Here is a 22,590-nt window from a genome sequence, read left to right as displayed (position 1 = left end):
AGGTTGTCAACATGGATACATTTAAATTGAAATGAGCGGTGGCACTCATAGGTTTACTAGATTAGTATTTTCATGAGCATATGCGATATCTATTCGGTAGCCAAGTGATCTGAGATAATTAGTATTTCGTATGGTAATGTCTGCCGTAAAATAATTTTATGACTGCGATTGTAAACTGCGGAATGTGTTACAATTTGCACTCTCGTGCTTTTAACACAACTCAAGAGATTAGGATGAATTAGGAGTTAGGCATTAATTCTTTGCTAAACATTTGGAAAGTTTGATTGTAACATTTGTAAAGGCCAGTCCAGACGGGAACAATTTTTCTCCAATCTGATTAAATTGTCCGATGAAATCAGGTGGTGTGGACGCAAACGCAAAAAGGCATATTTTTAATTTAGAGTCCTCAAATATTATCATAAATCTAAGTTGATGAATAAATTGGAGAGTGACGCCAATTTCTAATCAAATCGACCGATTTCAGATTTGACTGGCCTGGCCCTTAACATGTAAAGATAGGCTATTGCCGCTATTGGCCGCTGCCCGCTACAATTCCTATAAACCATGCGGTCGGCAACCTTAGCAGCCAAGGGCCTCAGCAGTTAACGAAGTGGACGCGGGCCCCACTTTGTTATAGCGGGCCACATGCGGCCCGCGGGCCGCTGGTTGCCGACCGCTGCTATAAACGATACGCATTTACGCATGCGATTTGTAATAATACATTGCGGCATTATATCGATCGACTTGAATTCGTATTTTGCGTGCTATTTTTAGTTATAGATGCCAAACTTGGTTCCTGCAGCGGCCTTTAGCATGATCGCGTTTTTATCACCTTTCGTGCCATGCGTCACTTTCGCACTTACCTACATACTTGTTAGAACGTTACAGGTGCAGGCATGGCGACAAATGATAAAGAGCCGGCCATTTATTTTAGTTAGGGGGTAACAACAGCTAAAATTATTTTTATCTTACCGGCCATCTTGTGGGGCCCATGAGTCATGACTAATACAAATAATATTATATCAGATATTTTTGCGCACATGTTGTGCAAGATATTATTGCAGGTGACAACTAATTCTGCTTTAAGTAGTTTGTCTCCGTGATTTATGAATACAGGGCTAAGTAAATCGTGAACACACTGTTCTTGTTGCTGTCGCGCGCGTGCGCTGGTTTTGTTGCGATTGTTCGAAAATAACTGACGGGACAGTAGTGCTGGACATTAGGGTTAGTTAACTTATTAATTTACTAATGCAAAGTTTAATGCGGATTTAGTCAAAGCTTTTCTTAAGCGCCAATGATTAATGTCGAACTTGTGAAAGAAAGCAACCGGCCTAGCCAAGGTTATAATTGCTATCGCTTCGACAACGAAAAGCATTATGTCTCTCTATCACTCTTCCATATTAGTGCGACAGTGACAGTTGCGTTTCGATCGCTACGGAGCGTAAGCGAACATCTTGGCGGTCAGTTTTTCTGCAGTTTGGATACCTACTTAATTTCTTGTCCGTTTCCGCCTCTTGGAACTAAAAATGTTTAAAGTTGTTTTTTATGAATTAGAAAGCAAATGAGAACATATGAACATACACAATATCAGGCCATTGCCGACCATTTGAGGACCATAATATAATACATATATCGACATACTTTCGCTTCTTGAGTCATCTCATGTAATTTTTTATCACGGCAACATTAAGTGGCAAATAAACATACAGCGTACACACAGCAACACTCTTAACTGTCCATCGGTGGACCTTATGCCTTTTGTAATAAGGTTTACGAACTGTCATTTAATAGTGTGGGCGATGGTACAACGCCAATGACGAAAGTTAAGTCAAGAAAAGTCTGCAGCAGATTTTTCTTAGTCTAACTCTACACTATTGGAGCTGCTAACCCTTTAAGAAGCTGTAGGTACATATTAATATTAGTTACACTTTTTACAATAATCCCTGATTCCCTAGATTTTTTTACGGTAAAAGTAGTGCACATTTTCTTCAAGTCTTAAAATCTTGCGCTCACTATATTGCCCAGTTCACACCCACCATTAGCTACAAAGCGAACCTGACCGCTCTCAAAAGGGTGCATTTCACTTTTAAGTACCAACACTGGCCAACGCACAAGCTGGCAACCCTCCAGCAACCCTCTTTACATCCCCCTTAATCCATTAACAACCTTATCTCAAAGCAAGAAAGGTCATTACAACTGTAATTACAAATTTGCCGCAACGTGCGACTATTATTATAACTTCATACGCGTAAATCTATTTTAACCCTTATGAGAAACTGCACAAGGTTGCTTAAAGTGGAAAGTAGGTGTAAATATAAGTTTGTTGGCAATTGTAATAGATGACCGCGGCAGGTGATTGGAAATAAAATGATTTGTGTGGTGGTCATGTACTGTTCCCGGTATTAATACTTGTATTCATGTATTCACGCTCGTACCAGAAATGGAAATGGCGCTATCACGTCATTAATAGCATGAGCTTCCTAAAGTCGTAACAGCTATTTAGCTATGTTTACATTTTGATCAGTTTCTAGTGCGAGTTCATATAGTTTGGCCCAGGACTGTCTCATTTCAAACATAGAGAGAATAATACTCTATTTGTCTTACGCTATTACTAGCCCAAAAGAAAGGCATGAGTATAATTCTCCTGGTTCTTTTTTACTGACTGACATGTTGTGTTTGCCAGACTATATCTCGAAACGTCACCGATAATCGCATGCAATACATTGTGGCATATGATTGATCGATTCTACCAAGGACTATTCTTCTTAGCCGGCAATTATCTAAAATCCATCAAGGTCTGTAGATAGAAGCTTTTACATGCGTGTAGTATAGACGATGTATGAAAAATGTAAATACATACTAATCAAAGTGTAAACAGGCCCTCAACAATTTGTTTTTTTTAAGTTTTAGTTTAAGTTAAGAGCATTTTTTGCAAAGAAAACCTTTCTATTGTGTATTCAAGCCAACAGTATCTATATAATTAGTAAGTCAGATCCCTTGTTAAAAAAACATTGCTGAAATGCTGATCTCTACAGAAAACAATTTTACCGAAAAATACGATTTGATGAAAAAAAGAATTTCACTGGAAAGAAAATTCAAAGCATAGACAAAAGCTTTTCTTATCTGTGCCAGCTAGTTGTTATTTTTTAAAACAAAAGTCATTGACCAACCATCCAGTTTACTTTTCATTTTAACTCGCTTAAATTTCGCGCGCTTTTTTTATCTGTTTCCATTGGCATTGGCAGCGGCACTGAATCATTCAGCCACCTGGTTTTATCTTTATTTTTAATGGTCGCGTTCCTATTTTACGAGCGTTGATTGTGACGGCTAATTAACCTGAAGCTTTTTGATAAGCTCGTGCCTTCGTCTGTGTAAAATGATAATTTTCGTGATAAAAAATATCCTAGGTATGTATATCCTTTCCCAAAACTCACTCTATACTAAATTTCATCGAAATCGGTTCAGTGGTTTAAACGTGAAGGGATAACAGAATGAGTCATATTCGCATTTATATTAGGTAGGGAGTTCGTCTAAGCTTGCATTGACTTGAATGTAACAAAGTGAAAAATGTCATTACAACGTCATTAATGGTACCGTGAATATAGCCAACTTTGCCACCAGGGGAAATTTTGCCCAAAACGACAATTTTAAGCAAATTCGTTAATGTAGAAAAATTTAAAATACTTATGGCCACCCTGCTATTTTTAGCAGAAAATAGGTTAAATTTGTGACAAAACTATAAACCAAACATGTGCACAACTTGACTTGGGAATTTTCAGCGAGTTGTCAGATATAGGGTATATTTTAGCGGGCAATAACTTGTTAAAAAATGAATGCATGTAGAAAAAAATTAAGAACCCTTTGACAAATATTCCGGGATTCAGTTATAAAACATGAAGCATAGATTATGTCCATTGAGGTTTAATCTAAAAAGGCCTAAACACAAAAGTTTTGGCGGTGGGCAATGTAATCCGGTAATTTACAGACCTATGGATGCCAACATTGCCCACCACCAAAAACGGCTTTAGGGTTGTCACTTTTGACAAATTTACCCAACTTCGCAAGTAAAAGAAGGTTATGTTTGTACACTAAAGTAAGTTTATAAATATATACTGTATTTGATTGGTCTTATTATCCTTTATTTAGATGTTTTATCCCTTTTACGCATGAAAAATACAGCAAAATTCATATTTTAGGCCATTAAACTATTGTAACAAGTTTTCTCTAAAGTGACAACCCTAGCCTTTGTAAAATGCTTAGGTGAGTCTTGTATGGAAAAATGCAAAAACGGGTAGGCAACATTTTGCCCATCCGATTTATTCAAAATTTTACATACTTATCGATAAGTCATTAACGGGGAATGGTAGGATTTCCCAAAAACTTTTTGTGATTCTTAGACATCATCATCATAAGAGCTGTATTTCAGCACCAAATTGACGTGGGCAATGTTGGCCACAACCCCGGATATCTTTGTCCGCCCTCTAAAACGCCAAAAAAGTGGGTAAGTAAAAACTGGATTTAAAAAATTTTTCTTCAAGTAAACTGACGCGGTTGATTACAATGGACGTGCTGAGCAAAAAAAGTCATACGATGTCATATATTTTTTTTTAGAAATTCGTGTTTTATCGAAAAAAGCGGGCAAAGTTGGCTATATTCACGGTAATATTGCCACACTTTGTCATTGTAAATGCGATGCAGAGTTAGCTTGGTGCGACTCTATATAAAGTTACTCACAGATGTGAAATACCAGCAGCTAACAAAAAGCAGCTGATAAAACATACAAATTATTAATTTGTCGGCGTAGTCTTTTATACGAAACAGTCTTAAAACTTCGCGGTCCGCAATTTCAAGCGCATGATTGATTGTTTTTCCTCGCTAAAATAACTCAGAATTTATCTAGTCAAGGATTATGTCACTCACACAGCATTACGTCAATGCTGTAAGCAATCCGCGTGGGATAAGCAAAACAAGTTAGCTTTTTTATCGGACCATCTTAGCACAGCAAGTATATACCTACGCGTTTTTCATCCAACGTCTAGATCTAGTCTATCTGCCGTGCCTACACGTCTGGCGAATCGAAACAACACGTGTCGATGTTACGCAACGGATGTTTCGAAATGTCAGCGCATTATCATAACATTTGCAGGCATTTTTAATGACTCACGTGGTTGTTGACGATGACAGGTGTCAGTTGGTCTATGGTTAAGTGTTTGAAAGTGTTTTTACGCTAAAGGTTGGTATTATTCATTAATCTAACGTTAAAAGAACGTGAAGGTTTTTTTTAACCATTTTTTCTGCCTGTTCCTTATGATGTTAATTTCTACGCTGACGGTTCGTGTTATTGATAAAGGGGGAGTGGAGGAGTTTCATTTATTGCAGATTTGCCTACAAAGGCCATCAACCGCATCAACCGAGTTGAAATAAAATTAGAATACATGCAAAACATAGGATCTTGAAACTAAGTATAAGAAATAGAATGCAGAAATATTTCAAATGAACACAAATATCCAGCGATTTTAATTTATTATTATGATTATGACTATAAACATTAATTTTAATTAATATACTTATATTTAATTATGTACAACAGGCTTCTCTCTTTTCCTATCATAGACAAGTTTTTTTTTTTACCGCATGAGTAAGGCCAAGCGCGCAGCACGATTTTAATTTTTGCGACACGATTTTAGAATCGCGATGTAATATATCGCAGAAAATTCACTGCGCGCACTGCGATAAAAGTCGACGATTTGTTCATTCTCAACATGGATTTCGTACCAGTCGTTTGTCATGAAACGTGTCTTTAATATGCGATCGCCGTATAACTTTGAGTATTTATACCACAAAGGTGATCTCCTTCTATTTCCATAATTAAATGGTCAACATCTAGCGTCTCATCTTGAGACTCCATCGGAGAAGCAGGTTCCGACATGTTGAGGCTTGGAGAGCGAAGTGCCGACTGAGGTCCGGGGTGCGATTTTATTATCGCAGTGCGCGCAGGGCCATACAACTCCGTATGCTGCAATTCACTTTGCGACAATCGCGTCGCGAGCAGTCGCGGAAAAATGTGACAAATCACAATTTTAAAATCGCTGCTATTTTTTTGTCGCATATGCGCGCACTGCCATATAAACACATACGTTACATTTCTGCGACTAAATTATCGCGCGACAAAAAGTCGTGGTGCGCGCTTGGCCTAAGCGTTTAAGAAAATGGCGGGATGTCGATTGTTGGAATTGGACGTGGAATCCGAGGCAACGCCGGAATGTTGGCAGCGCTCCCGTTTGACAACCCCTTTGATCGGAAAAAAGTTTATGTGACAGCACCAAGGAATAAAATTATTTGAATATTTTTTCTTATTTTTACGAAATACTAGTTATGATTAATAGCGGAATGGAAGGAATGTTGAGAGAAAAATGAGAAAATAAGCATCTTGTTTTTTATGAGGACTATAAATATGATTTTAACGAGAATCTGCTCTTTAAAGTAATAATAGGTACTTTTAAACACATCCCTGAATCGAATCTATTAGAATTATTAGATTACAAAAAAAAACATATTTCTAAATAAAACTTTTCCGACAACAACGTTATAGGATATCAGGGCGTTTTCGGAAATAAATATTGAAAACCTGATTCTTTCACATCTGGACGTTCTTGGGCTCATTCTACTCAGAATCGACAGCATTCTCCATCCCACCATTAAAAAAAGATGTCCCAAAATGTCCATTCCATTACGTCACGTTTTAGTATGAAATTTTTTTTTCACTTGTATGTGCGTGTAGTGGAATGTACCTACAATTTTCATACAAATTTTTGGGACATTTTATTTTATCATCAGAATTGAATATGCTATAGTGATTCTGAGTTGAAAGAACCCAAAAACACCGGGATCTGTGAGAATCGGGTTTACGATATTTATTTCTGAAAACGCCCATCAAGAGAAACAAGCGAAAAAAGAAGCCTCATTTTACTTGTAGGAAAGGTAGGTACTTACCCAAAAAATATACTATTTTATTTTACCATTTCTTCGGCGTGCTTTGGATATGCGTACCCGTGCGAAATTGACATTACCTAATAACCTAAGCTGCGGACGGACCGACACGACACACGAACTCACAGATTTGGAGAATATATGGGTTACTTCTCAGGAATCCTATAACGAATGAGTGAAAAACAATGTGAGTCATAAGTGTTTCAACTATTCGTAGGAATGTAGGGCTAATGAACTGACATTTCCGCCAAATTCTTACTCCGACCGTGCCAACTGGCAGGGTCGCCGTGAGACCTCGTTAACATCTGGATAAGAAGTAGAGTATACATATGAAGGATGTAGTAGAAATATTTAGTGCTGATGGGCAAGTCATGTTAGCCCTGTTTGTAGGGCGGCGGGTTGTTTCCTGAGTCACGCCCGAAAAGTGTTGTTTTTTTTTTTAATTAAGTATTTCTAAATATCTAGTATTTCGTAGAGGTCTAAATATCAAAGTATTAGTTAGCTTCTGCACGCGACTTCGTCTGCGTCGTACGTAGTTCAAAACTATCATATCTCGGGATTGTCGGGCCTCAAACCGCCTAAATTTCATCTAAATCTGTTCAGCGGTTTAAGCGTGAAGAGGCAACAGACAGATAGAGTTACTTTCGTATTTTTATAATATTAGTAGAGATAGGGATTACTTACGCTATCGAGTCATACGGTTGAAATACAAAACCCGGTCTTTGGCCACAAAATATAGTCGAACATAAATAAATAAATAAATATTAGGGGACATCTTACACAGATCAAACCTAGCCCCAAACTAAGCAAAGCTTGTACTATGGGTACTAGGCGACGATATACATACTTGTATAGATAAATACATACTTATATACATAGAAAACAACCATGACTCAGGAACAAATATTAGTGTTCATCACACAAATAAATGCCCTTACTGGGATTCGAACCCAGGACCATCGGCTTAGCAGACAGGGTCACTATCCACTAGACCAGACCGGTCGTCAAACATAGAACACACATACGCACACAACAACACACATAACATAGTTTTGATATTCCAATTTTAGGCTCTTAAGAATAAAGCCCATCGACAAAGCTCTTCTTTTTTGCTCTGCTATTACAAGATTTCTGAACAAACATTTTAATTACAAAAATAATTTCATAATTCCACTACTCAATCTATTTATAAAACTGACTAAGGCCCATCGTTTCACATTTCCCAATATTTTCCACCACCTGTTATTGCAGTGCCAACCTCTCCAAGCTAATTATTCTCCACAGCTTCCGGCGTCAACATCCGGTCTGATTCAGATGTCACTGACAAATATTGGGACGATAGATATTGCTAATGCCCGAAGAATGTATTTTATGTGGCTCTTTCCTATCATGCTCAGGGCGACATAACCGCGAAACACTTCTTTCATTCCTTCTCCTCTCTATCGGACAAATACAAGTATTAGTCCGTTTTTTTTTTCAGATTATTATAACCTCAAAAGTATAATAGTAACTTTTTTGCTCTAAAATAAATCTGAGTCACTATGCACTGAATTCTAGAGTCGTCTACATAATATTGTATCGCAAAGTTAAATATCGCAGGAACCCTAGCATTTCAAAAGAAAAAGTTAATTACCATATTTACCATACGTCTTTAGAGGTTAGAAAAATTCTAATAAAAAAGGGGTATAGTTCATATGAAGCATCCATGACAACAGAAGTTACACAAAGAAGTAAAAGCTACCTATTTACAGATTTGTACTCAAGGAAAATTAGCTATGACGCCTATGACGTTAGTGACCCAGGGCCAGGGTACTGAAGATAACCTCTTATCGAGGCAAGTTCCATTTTTGCTTAGGGCGCCATGCAGTATCGTTTTTCCTTAAGTATAAAATGTAACTACGCTTGTTTCATCCCGGTTTCGATGTATACCTATTAAATATCCATCTATTGTACATATCGTCGTTTAGTACCTAACCTAACCTACCTACCCACAACACAAGCCTTACTTATTGAGCTTTCTATTGGACTAGGTTGATTTGTGTTATATTGTTCCATAAGTTTATTTATTATTATCTAATATTTGTATCTTTAACCATCTATATTATGGACATTGTTACACGTAAAGTCTTACACACGCTTCGGCAAAACATTCACTACAGCCAATTATTTGCTATAACATTTACAAACATCGCAATTACCTTACATACATAAGATCCAGAGCCAACAACGCACTTCCCAGGAAATCTAGAAGAAAAGGCTTATCACTCCAAGATTTTAACACTTAAACTCCCTTTTATCAACTGAACGACATATTGTCTAATTGGTTGTTTTTAGTCGTCTCATCCCATAGGAACGTAAGGAATGCGTTAAAACTGACAGCTGGCCGCTAGATGGCAGTAAATCAAGATTCGTCACCGCGAGGAAATTTGGAAAATTGAGGAATTCGTGTTCGTTTCATGTGGATGAGTATGACGCATTTTTATGAACTATTTGCTTCTAATTTGTAAATAGCTGAATTCTTAACAAGTTGAACAAGAATTATTATTGTTTTGTCTTTAGCCCGAATAGAATGTTGATCGAAAATAATCTATTATACGAGTAGATAAGTATATAGATCAGTAATAAAATAAGATCGCTACCGAACTGACGCCTCGACTCTTATCGATTTTATAGGTACGACTCAGCTGGCGTATTATGGATGGTTTTATCCACGTGATAAAATAAGTGTCACTTTTTAACACCGTGGGATAGAAATGACGGACACCATTTTATCACGCTATCACGTAGACAAGAACGACCATCATATCCGTACAGATCGGAAATAGAGCACAAATAAACAGGTTCAGATCAAATATATGGCACGTCCTAGATTCTGTTCGGAAAGAGAAAAGTCGCCCCATACATTCCACGACTCTTTTCTTTCCGCAGAGACTCTACCTGCATGTAATGTAATCGCAATTCGAACTAGATGTAATTTTGTTGTTTACATACCGATGTTCTTTGACACCGACAAAACAAAACTGTTAAAATTCCTCGCGTAAGGTTACTTGTCTTCCTGTTTGTGTCCGGTGTGAGTCGGCCATAGGGTGTCCTATAAAAATTAAGTACCTACTTATAAGATGGCCTCAAATGGCCTCTCAGTTCAATTGACACTTTAATCGAACACTTATCCTACCTATTTGCAGTTCCGCAGTGTACAGTCGCCATCAGATATATCGGAGCGGCCGAAGTGCTCAAAACGCATACGAACGCCTTGACAATAGAGGCGTGTTCAGATATTTGTGAACATCTTGGCCGCTCCGATATATCTGATGGCGACTGTACCTATCTATAATAGAGTAGCGTAAACAGCTGACCCGATTTAGACGAAATTTGGTGTGGAGGTAGTTCGAGGAACGGGGAAAGACAAGTTTTTATCGAATATCATCAATATCATCATCATCATACAGACGAAGTCACGGGCAGAAGCTATTATAATTTTACATAATTTTTATCCATAGCGTTCAACAAAATACCGTCGGCCTGATTCGAACTTTAAGATACGTCAAAAATTTGCTAAAGATACGATATGGATCGGATATGTCAGTGTCATAAGTGACGTTAATGATTGAAGAAACGTCACTTTTAACACTGACATAAATCCGATCCAATATACAGTATTTTCGTGGACATGATAGAGTATTCAACCTATATCGATCATTATTATTTGATATTCGTCGACCGTGATATCAAACGTTTAATTAACATAATAATGACACTTTACCGTTAAAATTAGCCCGAAAACAGAAATCAATATCCTGCATGCTTGAGCTGCAAATTTCTGGATATTCTATTAATTAATTTTACAAACATTCATAGAAATATTAGAAATACTAAAATAATTTCTGTTATTTCCGCTATGAAAGTTCCCATCTCGTCCAACGAATAGTCAATTATATAGGCTAATATTCTTCTCAGAAATAGAGACAGAAAAAAAACCGTTTAGGTTGCAAAAAAACGACAAACATGAAATCATAGCAAATTAAATGAATGAATAATAATTAGACTTTTGTTTTTGAGCCAGTTTGGAGCCAGTTAAAAAAATATTTGCACGTCATGCACGTATAATTTGGAACCCGGATACCAAGGAAAGAGATGTTAACTTTTTTTGACACATATATACGCTCAAACGATAAATAAATGCTTGCGTAATATGTTTATATTGTTTATGGTGCCAAAGTATGGCCATGAAGACGATAGTGGCCGTGCGATTCTCTATACAAACGTAGTGCCTATTTTCCATCTCTCGTTTGATTATTTTAGATTTTTTGATTATTATAAGAGTTAGTAATTTTTTTAAAGAAAACTTAGCTCTTATAATAATTTAAAAAAATCTAAAAAAAAAAACAGTTAATATACTTACATAAAACTGCGTAAAAATATTTTCTTTAATGTAGGTACATACTTCATATCTAGATTATCTATTAGAAAAGAAAATGGGGACTATGTAAGTAGCGGTGACGTTATTTCGTCCTTTCCTCTTAAGAGGACGACAATGTCTACTAGACTAGACGTTAATAGGGTTCTTCGAATCAGCAATCAACAATATAATTTTAATGGCTATGAGTAGGTATCTGTCAGCGGCTTGATTAGGGCTTCGCCCTACACGGGAATCATGCCGAGTTCTGGGAACCTACGATCGGAATCCAAACAAACATTTGAAGAATTATTGGAACTAATCACGAACCTGGATAAAACAAGTGGGGTAAGTGAGATTTTGTAAGCGAGGTCGAAACATACCTATTTATAAAAAAATACGGGTAAAAGTTAATTTAGAAGTTATCATTCATTCACACACAAACAGACCCTAAACTTCGGTGAAAACTACAGTAACTCCTTTAAAAATTCATACGAAAACCACGTCATTTTCCCCCCAAAACCCGTTCAAAATTTAATCAAAATGTTAGGCCGCTATGTTGGCAGCACGATATTTGCCTAATCTCGAGAGTAACTGAAATCCCACAGACTAAAAACTGTGATACCAGCCTAATCAACTCCCGCTCCACTGAGAATAATTTACCCGTAGCGTAAAAGAAATGTAAAAGAAAACTTGGCTGTATGGATTCCCTTTGGTCTTTTGTGTTTCGTTCTTAAAAAGTTATACAATGCCCTCGTAATATGTATTGTGTTACTGAGGATCGTTGATATAAATTTTATCATTGTTTTCTTTTGGTAAATGAGAATGTCTTTTTTATCTACTGGATCAATGTTTATTTTATGGTTTTGTATTATCAAGCACTGTTATCTAAAACGTTGGATATTCGAATCAGACAAGAACCTAAGAAACTGTTTAATAACATGGGTAGGTTTTAAGGCTTCTAAATAATGATAGCCGTGTACGTTAAAACAGTATTTTTTTCATGTGAGAGCCAAATGTGAAATTTTACTATAAGCAATATACTTAAAAATTAATGCTGTTTTCTCAGAGTACTCTATCAGAGTACTTTATATAGTAGAGTAAAATGTTGAATTTACCCCAGGCCTTTTGTATTACCAAGTATTACATACTAGGATTAAGTCTCATTTACATTTAGGGGAGTGAAATCACCGGCATCAATATTTATAAGAGTGATGGATTGAAGCCTACCCCGCCTATTTACTACATAAACACTAGTACGTGAAACAACATTCATTGATTGCTCAACAGGCTACGTAAACAAAGGAATTTCAGTCTTATACCAACATGATAAGACCTAACATGCTCCAATGGAAATTTAACTCTACGCAGTTGGTCGAAAGTCTATATTTGTAAAGCAGTTCTATCTGTCTGAAGTCTGACCTTGGGGGGTGGCGTCTGCCCTCTAGGGGTGGCTAAAGTGGGTGGGTTACGTAATAGATATTTTTAACGTACTGTAGCTAAGTGGAGTTGGCTAAGTATGTGGAATGATATATTGTTGATATGATGTGTGTTGTGAATTTTACGGGGTGTAGGCAGATGAATTGATTAGATATGTTGAGAGGGAATGGAAGGAAGGAATGTTACCTGACTTAGAGGGCCGTGAAGTAGCAACATTATTTGCAGTCAAATTCAGTAATTCCACACCTACACATGATTTTGATTTTTTTTTCTTACGTCAGTTTAAAAAAATCATGTGTATGCTATAGTTGGCGCATTAATGATAAATGACATGCCTATGCACCTCTAGGTAAAATTATAAAGAAAACATGATGCTCTTAAGTGTTAAGTCTTTCCTCAAGAATCACTCTATTGATAGGTGAAAAATTGAAAATCCATTTAGTAGTTTTTGAGATACATACACAAACAGACAGACGCGGCGGGGACTCTGTTTTATAAGGTGTAGTGATGATGAGGAATTTTGACTGGCAAATCCGCAGTGTCATTATTTGATAACCTTGCTTCGCCCTTTTTATCATAAGTCGCTGAAAGAAAAACAAGATTTTGCTATCATTCATATCGTAATAATTCGTGATAACTATGTTTTTGACGCAAAAAGATAATAAAAATATTCTGTCTTGTAACTATGTGAGATCAAGACTGTAGAAATAAGCTATGTTAGTGCATTGATATCAATGCATAAAAGCAATATTTCAAATACCAACTGTTTTTTTACCTTGATCCGATTTTCCTCGGATTCCCATTCGGAAACCACAGACATTCAGGCTCTAAATTCAGATTTGTTTATAAAGGCTCTGTAAAGTCCATCTAAGTTAACTTTGCACTGACTTGAACAAAACAAAGTGCAGGACGTCATATTTTCGTAGAAATTAGACATTAATTATGACATGGCCATACTTTGCCATTACAAAAATGTCCTGCAGAGTTAGCTTGGTCCGGTTTCACTCTATTCTCATGTAAGTTTCCATTGACCATTACAACATTCTTGTACATACGTCCGTAATCGTGTAATAGAGAATGCTAAGTCAACACACAACTTTTAATGAAATCGACGCGGCGATGGCGCGCGCGGAATTCGCGCCATTTTGCGTTTATGTCAAAACAAACGGCCATTGACGACTGCCACGATCACTGTTGTAGGGTTGACGATGTTTAATAATGCACCTTTTTAGCTCTCACACCGTATTCTTATGAATACGAACTCACTTTTCTTATGAAGTTTACAAGCTTCAATTAAATAATTTATGTTTTATCCCTTTCTTACAAATTGATAAGTCAGAATGACAGATTAAGACAAACGATCTAGTATCACAGCTAGTAACTCGCTAAAAAGTAGCTAAATTAGTTTAAGTTTTAAGGAAATTGACTGCTTCGCACTGAGGTGTGTTCTTTTCTTGGTCTAGTAATAAACGTTCGACTTGAAACATAAATGTGTTGCTTAACTTCAAACTCGGGTAAATCCATTCGACCCTCTCAGCAAATACCTATTACCTTTTCTTAATACCAAAATAGCATAATATGACAGATGGATTTACCCGAGTTTGAAGTTAAGCGACTCAAATGTGGCAACCCTGTTGTTTATTTATTCAATAGAGTTCCGCACCGCATTAACGTACGCACAAGTTGTTGTGTCTATGCCCGCCTCGAGCTACTAGTAGGTACAGACGTAGTGCATAATTATTTTCCATCGTATTTTCACGGAAACGTACGAACGTGTCTTGCTATTTCAGTCAGTCTCGGTACAAAAAGTACTGAGATTGACTGAAGTAGCATGACAAATACGATGGAAAACAATTATGTACTACGTCTGTACGAGTAGGTATGGTTATTAAGACCTGGCTATCCCTGTACTAATTAATGGCGCCTGGCGCCCTATATCTCAGAACAGTTTCAGATAAGAGATAACACTATTAGTTTAATGGATTTAGGCAAGTGTGAATTTGATTGTCTGTGGCAGGGATCGGAAAACTTCTAAGAAAACTTGATGAATTTGAAAACTCTTTGTTTATGGTAGGCAGCTCGCATGGCTTGATTTTACATGTAGACACGCTTCTTACTTTGCATTGAAATAAAATATTTGCAAAAAAGATGGAAAGTTTCTCGGAAATCACAGGAAAATTTCATAGGAATTAAAGGAACTTTTCATTTTGGAAATGGAAATTTCGATACACATACAAATTTCCGCAATTTTATATCCTAGATGTTAGTAGAAAAAATTTAATATAAATCCAGTACCTATAATGCCATACGATAAATAAAAAATAGATAAGTAGAAAAGAGTGTTCGTAAAAATCCGAAGAACTATTATTATAGCCGGTCAAACAAGTTTGTCAGTAGCTCGTAGAAAAAGGTGCGAAATTCAAATTTACTATGGGACGATAACCCTTCACGCCTACATTTTTTAAATTTGCCGCTCATTTCTACAGAGGGAAATTGGTTGACAGAGTACCTATTACATCTATATTACATGTAGTTATCTCACTTATACAGAGTGTATGCCCCCGCAAACTCCCGTATACTCTGTAGGCAGCCATGCTAAAACTAGGCAATATGGCGGCCATTTTACTTTCACCCCCGACGGGCTATTAACCTTCCTCGTGCACTTTCGTACAAACCGGATCAGGTAAATGGGAAAGCCTAGATTAGGTTGGACAAGTATTGCCTTTCCATAGCTCCGCTATTTAACAAATTCCAAAAACTGAATCGACAAAAATGTATAAGGACTTATACTTAATTATTTAATAATTACCTTCCTTTGTGCCCTTTCGTTTTACCCGGATCAGGTAAATGGGAGAGCCTGGATTAGCTTGGACAGTTGGCATCAATAGTAGCCTAAGGTACCTTTTTTTCGTGGAACGTCATATAACTTTACTATTTCATATCTAGTGAATCTCTGATTCATTTCCCGAATCGCGGCGCCAGCCGCCATAAGGTACCTTTTGCCATGGAACGTCACATATCTTTACTATTTCATATCTAGTGAATCTTTAATTCATTTCCCGAATCGAGCCGTAAATCTCTGTATGTCGGCGGCCGATCGTAAAATATGAAATTCATTGTGAATTTTAATTGTCTAAGACTCTGGTGTTGTAGGCGTCCAAATGGAACGGTAACTGATTACAATCAGGCCCTACGTCGGTTTGCCAGCGCTTCGAATTCCTTTCACTCTAGGTATAGTTTGTTCTTCCGACTTGAGTAGAAATCACACATATTACAGCGCAAACACATGCATTAAACTATGCATCCTGGATACTTATTAATACGGTATTGCATGCAAATCCGCCTATCATTCATACACACCTTAACATACGATTTGAATGGCCACTACATTAATAAACAACATGCAACCAGAATGTGCTATAATCGAGGTTGTATCGAAACTTGATTGATTGCGTCCGTATGTACAGTAGCTGTATTAATGAGATTTGAGACGTTAATATGATCGGGATACGATTATTAATAGTGGCGGTTAGGTGAACCTGTGATGCTTCACCAAATAATAGAATAGGTATTGCCAACTTAGATTTTTAAAAGTCGTCGTTTGCTGAAACGACCGTATAGGTACGCGCGTAAAAATACGCTAGTCTGTAACCGCCCTAAAGGGTTTGGCAACACAACATGTTTCTGCTACTTTCTCTTCATAACGCTATCCTCCACCCTTATTATTGAATCAATCATACCCCCGAATTCCGACATTCTCACCACGTCTGTCAATAATCTGTCAGCGCGTCTGGGGGTCGTCTGAGCCTCGACCTACATCCGACCGAGGGAGGTGGGGTGTGACGTCTGCAGACGCGGAGGTGGGGGTTCTGCGTTATTTTCATGTACAGGCGGGAAGGAGAATTTACCGCCTGCGGCGGAGAAAGGGCGTGCCTTAAGTTTCATGTTATGTAAGGTTTTCGAAATAAACGAAATACGAAAAAATGTATACCGCTGGGACTCTCGAACGAAATACGAAAAAATGTGTATAACATACGCAAAATCGTAATAATATATGAGTAAAACTATGTTGGGAGCAAAAAACATGTTACTTAACCTTGTTGTTTCTCCATTCCAGGTCGTGGAGACGGTGGTCTGCAAGCCTGAGCCTCCAGAGTCACCGCCGAAGAAGGCGCGGGGCGACGACTACGGCTACGCCCTCTACGTGGACCCCTACCTCCACTACAGAGCCCTCTCCGCCTTCCGACCCTGGGGCAAGCGGGAACCCGTCCTACAGCACCCGGAGCGCGTCGTCCGCGTCGCCGACTGCACCAGATTCGAACGCGACTTCCAACCCAACGTGGCCCTCAAACCTCACACCCCGCCGGCCGACGACGTCACGTCTTCCACCTCCCCGCCCCCCCACTCCGATCCAGAACTCGCCGCCAGGCTGCTCGACGCTGAAGCTAGGCTGGCAGAACTGGCCCGGCAGCTAGATGAGAGAGAATCGGAGCTGATACGCAGGGAAGCGCGCCTGGATGCCAGAGAAGCCGAGCTCGCCAGACGCGAGAGCTTGGCCAAGCCCAGGCCTAACGCTTCCCCGACCAAGGAGGACCCGCCTTGTTGACCGAAGACTGTCATAACCAGGCTCTACTCCTACTGACGCGACGCGTCTCCAAAGTACAAAAGATTCGCTTAAAAAAGCGCTTGTAAATATCCTTCTGGGACTGACCCGCTCTTTATACTTTATACTCTTACATTTTTTGTAGGTACAGTAGTTGAGGCGGTTTACCACTGGACACTTTCTGATGTACATAATCATATCAAGTACAGTTTTCTGAAGTTATTTAAGTTATTTTTGTACACTATATTGTACACTTGTAGTTTCTTCGTCGTGCCATCTGCAAGGTACCTCTGTTACCTGGACCTCAATCTGTGCTTTTTTCAATAATTATCAGAATACTCACATAAATATAGTGAAATAGATTTAACATTTACAACCATAAGCATAATTTATACAGGGTTATTTTTAAATTTATTTGCAATAGGTTCGTACGTTAATATTTAAATAATTTCAGTGTTGCCCATTCTCTGTCGCTCCAGTGACAAAATGGCGGAGCATTCAGGCTTTAAAGTACACTACTGCTGAAAGTACTGCTGAGATTAAACCTCTTTATATTTTTCTACGCTAAATAACTCTGTATAAAACCTCAAACCATACCAAATAATAATAAAATAGTAATCGCACTCATACTATAGTACCCTCACGATAAAAACTTAAATGAAGGTTGTATGGATATAATGGAGATAGATAAAAAGGACTGGACAAAAATGTTTCTTCAGAATCGTAAAGTTTTGTGAAATAATGTTGTGCCTGATGCCTGATGTCAGCTATTTTATTTATACTTAAGTAGAATAAGATGTCTTTACTGTGCGAATGATGTTATTTTATCCATACTATTAGTTTATTTTTTGTACTGATTCTTTCTGATTCAAACTGAACCTTGCGTTATCTTCTATAACTGTTAATGTGCTGGTAACATTACAATCAGTGCTATCCCATTTTTTTTATTTAAGGTCAAATTGGCCTACGACTTTTGTTTTTTTAAGCATCATTCGCCCTGTGAGGGACTAAGCCTTATGCCGAACGGTATGGGAGGCCAACAAAATTTTAAACCTTTAATAAGGGAACGATCCCGAATTCTACCTCATTGTAAATAAAATTATATTTGGCTAAAAATAAGGGAGAGCGTTGGTTAATTCTTTTTAGATTTAAAATTGTTTTGATTTGGAGCAATAATAAGTCACTGCCTGAGACAAAAGGACCTTCAATTATATAAATATAAAGATTTGTAAGCCCTCGTAAGTTACTGTTTTGTAAAACGCGGTAACTTGGAGCGTCTTTCAAAATTATTGGTAATTTTTCCAATTTGTTAACTGATTGCTGTTTTATCTTAACAAAAAAGTGAGGTTTTAACAAATCCACATGTTTCAAGAAACAAAACCTACCTATCTACCTACGTAACGAAAGATACTTGTTTAAAAAATGGAGCGGGGTCATCGCCTAAACCGAAGTGTGTCTAATAGGACTTTTAGAAATTGATTTCTTGTTCTGTAGCAAATCTTAGTCTTTGACACAATTTTTCATCACCATTGTCATATACACTTTGGATTGAAATTATCACGATGCCCCGTTATGGTCAAACGTTTCTTGATAACATTTATGGATTTGTGAAGGGAACTATCTTAACTAAATGTTTTTCTACAGCCATTTTATGGCCTTTGCCAGTAACAGTGCATTTTTCTTTTAGACCATAAATAATTTTACCTGCGGGTAAAATTTTGTTACTTGTAAATATTTGTATTTTAAATATTCATGTACATACAGTACGCAATACGTGTGAATCCCATTTTTTATGTAATGGCAACATTTGTATTAGTGACTCTTGGTTTGTCTATGACTTTAAGGACGTCTCAAATTTAAAAAGGTACGAACTAACGTCTCGGCCGAGAGATGGCGCGAAGCGCGATGAACATTCTGTGTCATTGTATTTGTTATACATTTGGAAAGTGGAATAAAATTTCACTTTTTTTAAAAGTGAATATAATTTTTTTATCTTTGGCAAAGCTCAAATGCCACAAATTGTGAAAACTTCTGATTATCTCTTCTTATTAAAGAGTGCTATGTTAAACAGTAGAGTAAGCTAAGTTTCAGTTGTAGGTTAGGCTATATCTCTAGTCAGAGACATTTTGAGAAAATAATTACCATTTTACTTATTAATAATATATTATTACCACAAGCGAGTGTAATGAGAATAACTTATTGTTTAAAACATATAATTAGAGTTAATTTAGATGCGGACTGTATGTCGGTATATATAAATGAACTATAGTAAGCTGTTGTACTGAAACTTTTCTGTCAGTACCGTTGTTAATGTTTTGGTGCTATGATATTTTGGCTTGGCAAACTAAATAGTTTTTAATTGTAAATATATTTTTAGTATTTATTGGCAACTATTTCTTTTCTACTAATTAGTTATTGAAGTTTTTAATGTATTATGAAATTTCTATCTGGGTTTTGCAAATTTAAAATTAAACATGGCTTAGCCATCTTCTGTGACTTAACCTAAAGTGTCGCTTTAATTCGTAGCGTAGGTTGTAATGTATCCATTGTACCGATGGAAAAGTTTCACAAACGGTCTCTCACTGTCTTGCTATTGAGAAATATTTTAATGGTGCTAAATAACAAATGTATTCTTTTCTGGGGTAACTCTGGAGGTTGTTTTTTAATTTCTTAAAACCTGTGTTAAACCTGAGCTAGGATAGTGAGAGACCTACGGTACATGTAAATAAGGTATTAATTAAGTACGATGTGGTACGTATGCCAGGCTGTTAAATCTAAACTCTAGGGTAAGGCGCGATAAAAACGATTGTCTATGGTTCTTTCGTTATTGCCATTCCTATTAATCTTTATGTCAATTTGGCGCCTAAATACTCGCACAGTTGACAGATGGCAGTAGTATCATTGAAATTGTAATGAAAATTATCTGTGCGCAGTACTTCTTGAATGAATTTACTCTAATTTTATTACTGGTAACATTTAAAGCAAAATTTAAATAAGACGAAAGGAAAAGACAAAGTTTTTATTGTGATTGGTGATTTGCCAGGGTATAAAGTACTCCTGTGATCTCAATGAACGTGCGTTAACGAAATACATCCATTTGTTAAAAAAATGTGAAAGTCGCAATATAAAGGTAAACAAGAGTAGATATGATGAACTGCTGTCATTTTTAATAGGTTGCCTTTGGGTTGATTGGAAATGCCGAAAAATGACCAGCTAGATTAGAAAACACATCATGAACGTCATCAAAAATTACTTTACTTATCTTGAAATTTCTTTTAATTTTCAATATTACTTTTTAACGTTCCTTTACATATATTATTGTCCCAATTAATCCGCAACCCAATGGTTGTCAGGAAGAAATCGCCCTTTAGCGATAAGACCCTGTTACTGCTTTTAATTTGTGATTTGTATTATTTTCTTATGTTGTTGTGTGCAATATTGTTATGTTATATTACATATTGTGTTTTCTAAATGGCTTAAGAATGAAGTCTTGTTCCGTGCCAATATTATTTAGCTGGCAAAATTATGTAGTTATATTAAAAAATTACCACAAACCATAATTTGTCACCCAGTGACAGTCTATGCACCACATTGAGTAACATTTTTTATACTTTATTGTAAAGTGGCATTGGCATCTTGAATAATCTATACTGCATATAGCTTTCGTCCTTGTGAACATTATTTTTCGATTCAGCATTAAAATGACAGTAGAATTTTTAATGGCACCCACGCTCTGGAATCAGGGCGTTTTGCCAGTTACAGTAGTATAACAGTATGCTTTTGCCTAAGCTTTATTGTTAGGTCATAATTAAAAGTAAAACTAAGGGTACCGCGTTTGAAACGTTTTAAGATTTGTCACTGCCTTGTTAAATTTGTTGTTATTATGTGTAAAAGTTTTGAAACCCGTTTCTTTCAGTGATGTAATTCTTAATACGTAAAAATCGTTTTGAAGCAAGTCGTCAAAAGCGAGTGACAGAAATGGATATTGTACCGAGATTGTAAATTCATCTTTGTCTGGCAATTATAGTTTCTGCATTTCTTTTGTTTACATGGCAAAATACTGTGACGTCGCCACCTCAAAGTGATTTTTGGCATACTTAAATAGCAATATAACCAGAATTGGGTATGGCTGTACCTATAGCTATAGTTGTATTTTTAAACTCAACATTATCAATCCAATGTTTTCCTACTAGCACAGATGAATTTACATTACACCATCCGTGCGCTATGCCTTGGCTTGACATGAGTCTACACTTCCACAGGAAACTCATCACACTTAAACGTCATTTCTCCAGTTTTTAATACCTACCTAATGCGGAAAATCTTGCCCAGATTCAAATTAGTCCAAATTGTAAAGGTTGTTACTTTACTGGCTGTTTGGGCAGTTATTGGTGGCACTTTTATTTTTTCTTTTGTGCTAGCAACACTAACTGTCACTTGTATTTAAGTTAGGTTTTTATGAAGTATTGTTTTGTAACTTGGGGTTTGTAGTGAACGATTGCTAGATGGTGCTAGTGTCAAAGTAAAATTGGTAAAAAATCATTTAAAAGGTTTTTGTAAAAACTGCTAGCGACATCTAGTGACTGTTCTCTGTGTTAACCCTCGTTAGTTTTTACATTTAGAGACTGTAACAGTAAATTATTTTAAAATCGACTTTACGCCAGTCTGGTTATGAACTGTGTGTGTTAATCAGAAAATTGTTTTGAACTCTCTTAGAAATCATGTTCATCAGTGGAAAGTAAACTTGCCATTATAAAAGCAATCTTACTTAGATTTAAGTTTTAAATTAGAACTTAAGCAATATTTTACCATCTATTTCACTGATGAAAATGATTTCTAATTCTAAAATAGTTTCTCCCCGTATCGTAAATCTAAAATAAAAACTATGTAGCGGTGACAAAATATCGTATATGTAAAGTACCTGATAGCTTAGAAGTTAAGGTGAAGACTCTGTTATGCACACACATGTCCGTAACATGTGGTTTTGAAGTGTGTTTTTACCAGAAAAATGCTTATAAATACCTTGTGGAGCAATAAAATGAAATGATTTCCAAAACTTGTTTCATTTATATTCTTAGAAATAAAAACGAATAATTAGAGTTAGACCAAGCTAAGTTGGCAGCGATTTTGATAGCCCAGACTGTGCAAGTGTTATTGTAAA

The 22,590-nt window shown here is 36.8% G+C and overlaps 1 protein-coding gene across 1 annotated transcript in view; it reads left to right on the top strand.

Annotated features, from left to right (window-relative positions):
* Positions 1-22,485, top strand: part of LOC134797746 (ski oncogene) — an 85,441-nt gene extending 62,956 nt beyond the window's left edge. The window contains exon 2 of the mRNA XM_063770105.1: positions 16,944-22,485. Coding sequence (XP_063626175.1) covers positions 16,944-17,432 — 489 coding nt within the window. The 3' untranslated portion in view covers positions 17,433-22,485. The remainder of the gene's footprint in view (positions 1-16,943) is intronic.
* Positions 22,486-22,590: the final 105 nt, after the last annotated feature.

The sequence above is a fragment of the Cydia splendana genome, chromosome 15 (genome assembly GCF_910591565.1).
Source record: "Cydia splendana chromosome 15, ilCydSple1.2, whole genome shotgun sequence".
In the NCBI taxonomy this organism is placed as follows: Eukaryota; Metazoa; Arthropoda; class Insecta; order Lepidoptera; family Tortricidae; genus Cydia; species Cydia splendana.
The sequence above is the reverse complement of the archived record's forward strand: the minus strand, read 5'-3'. Positions and strand labels throughout refer to the sequence as shown.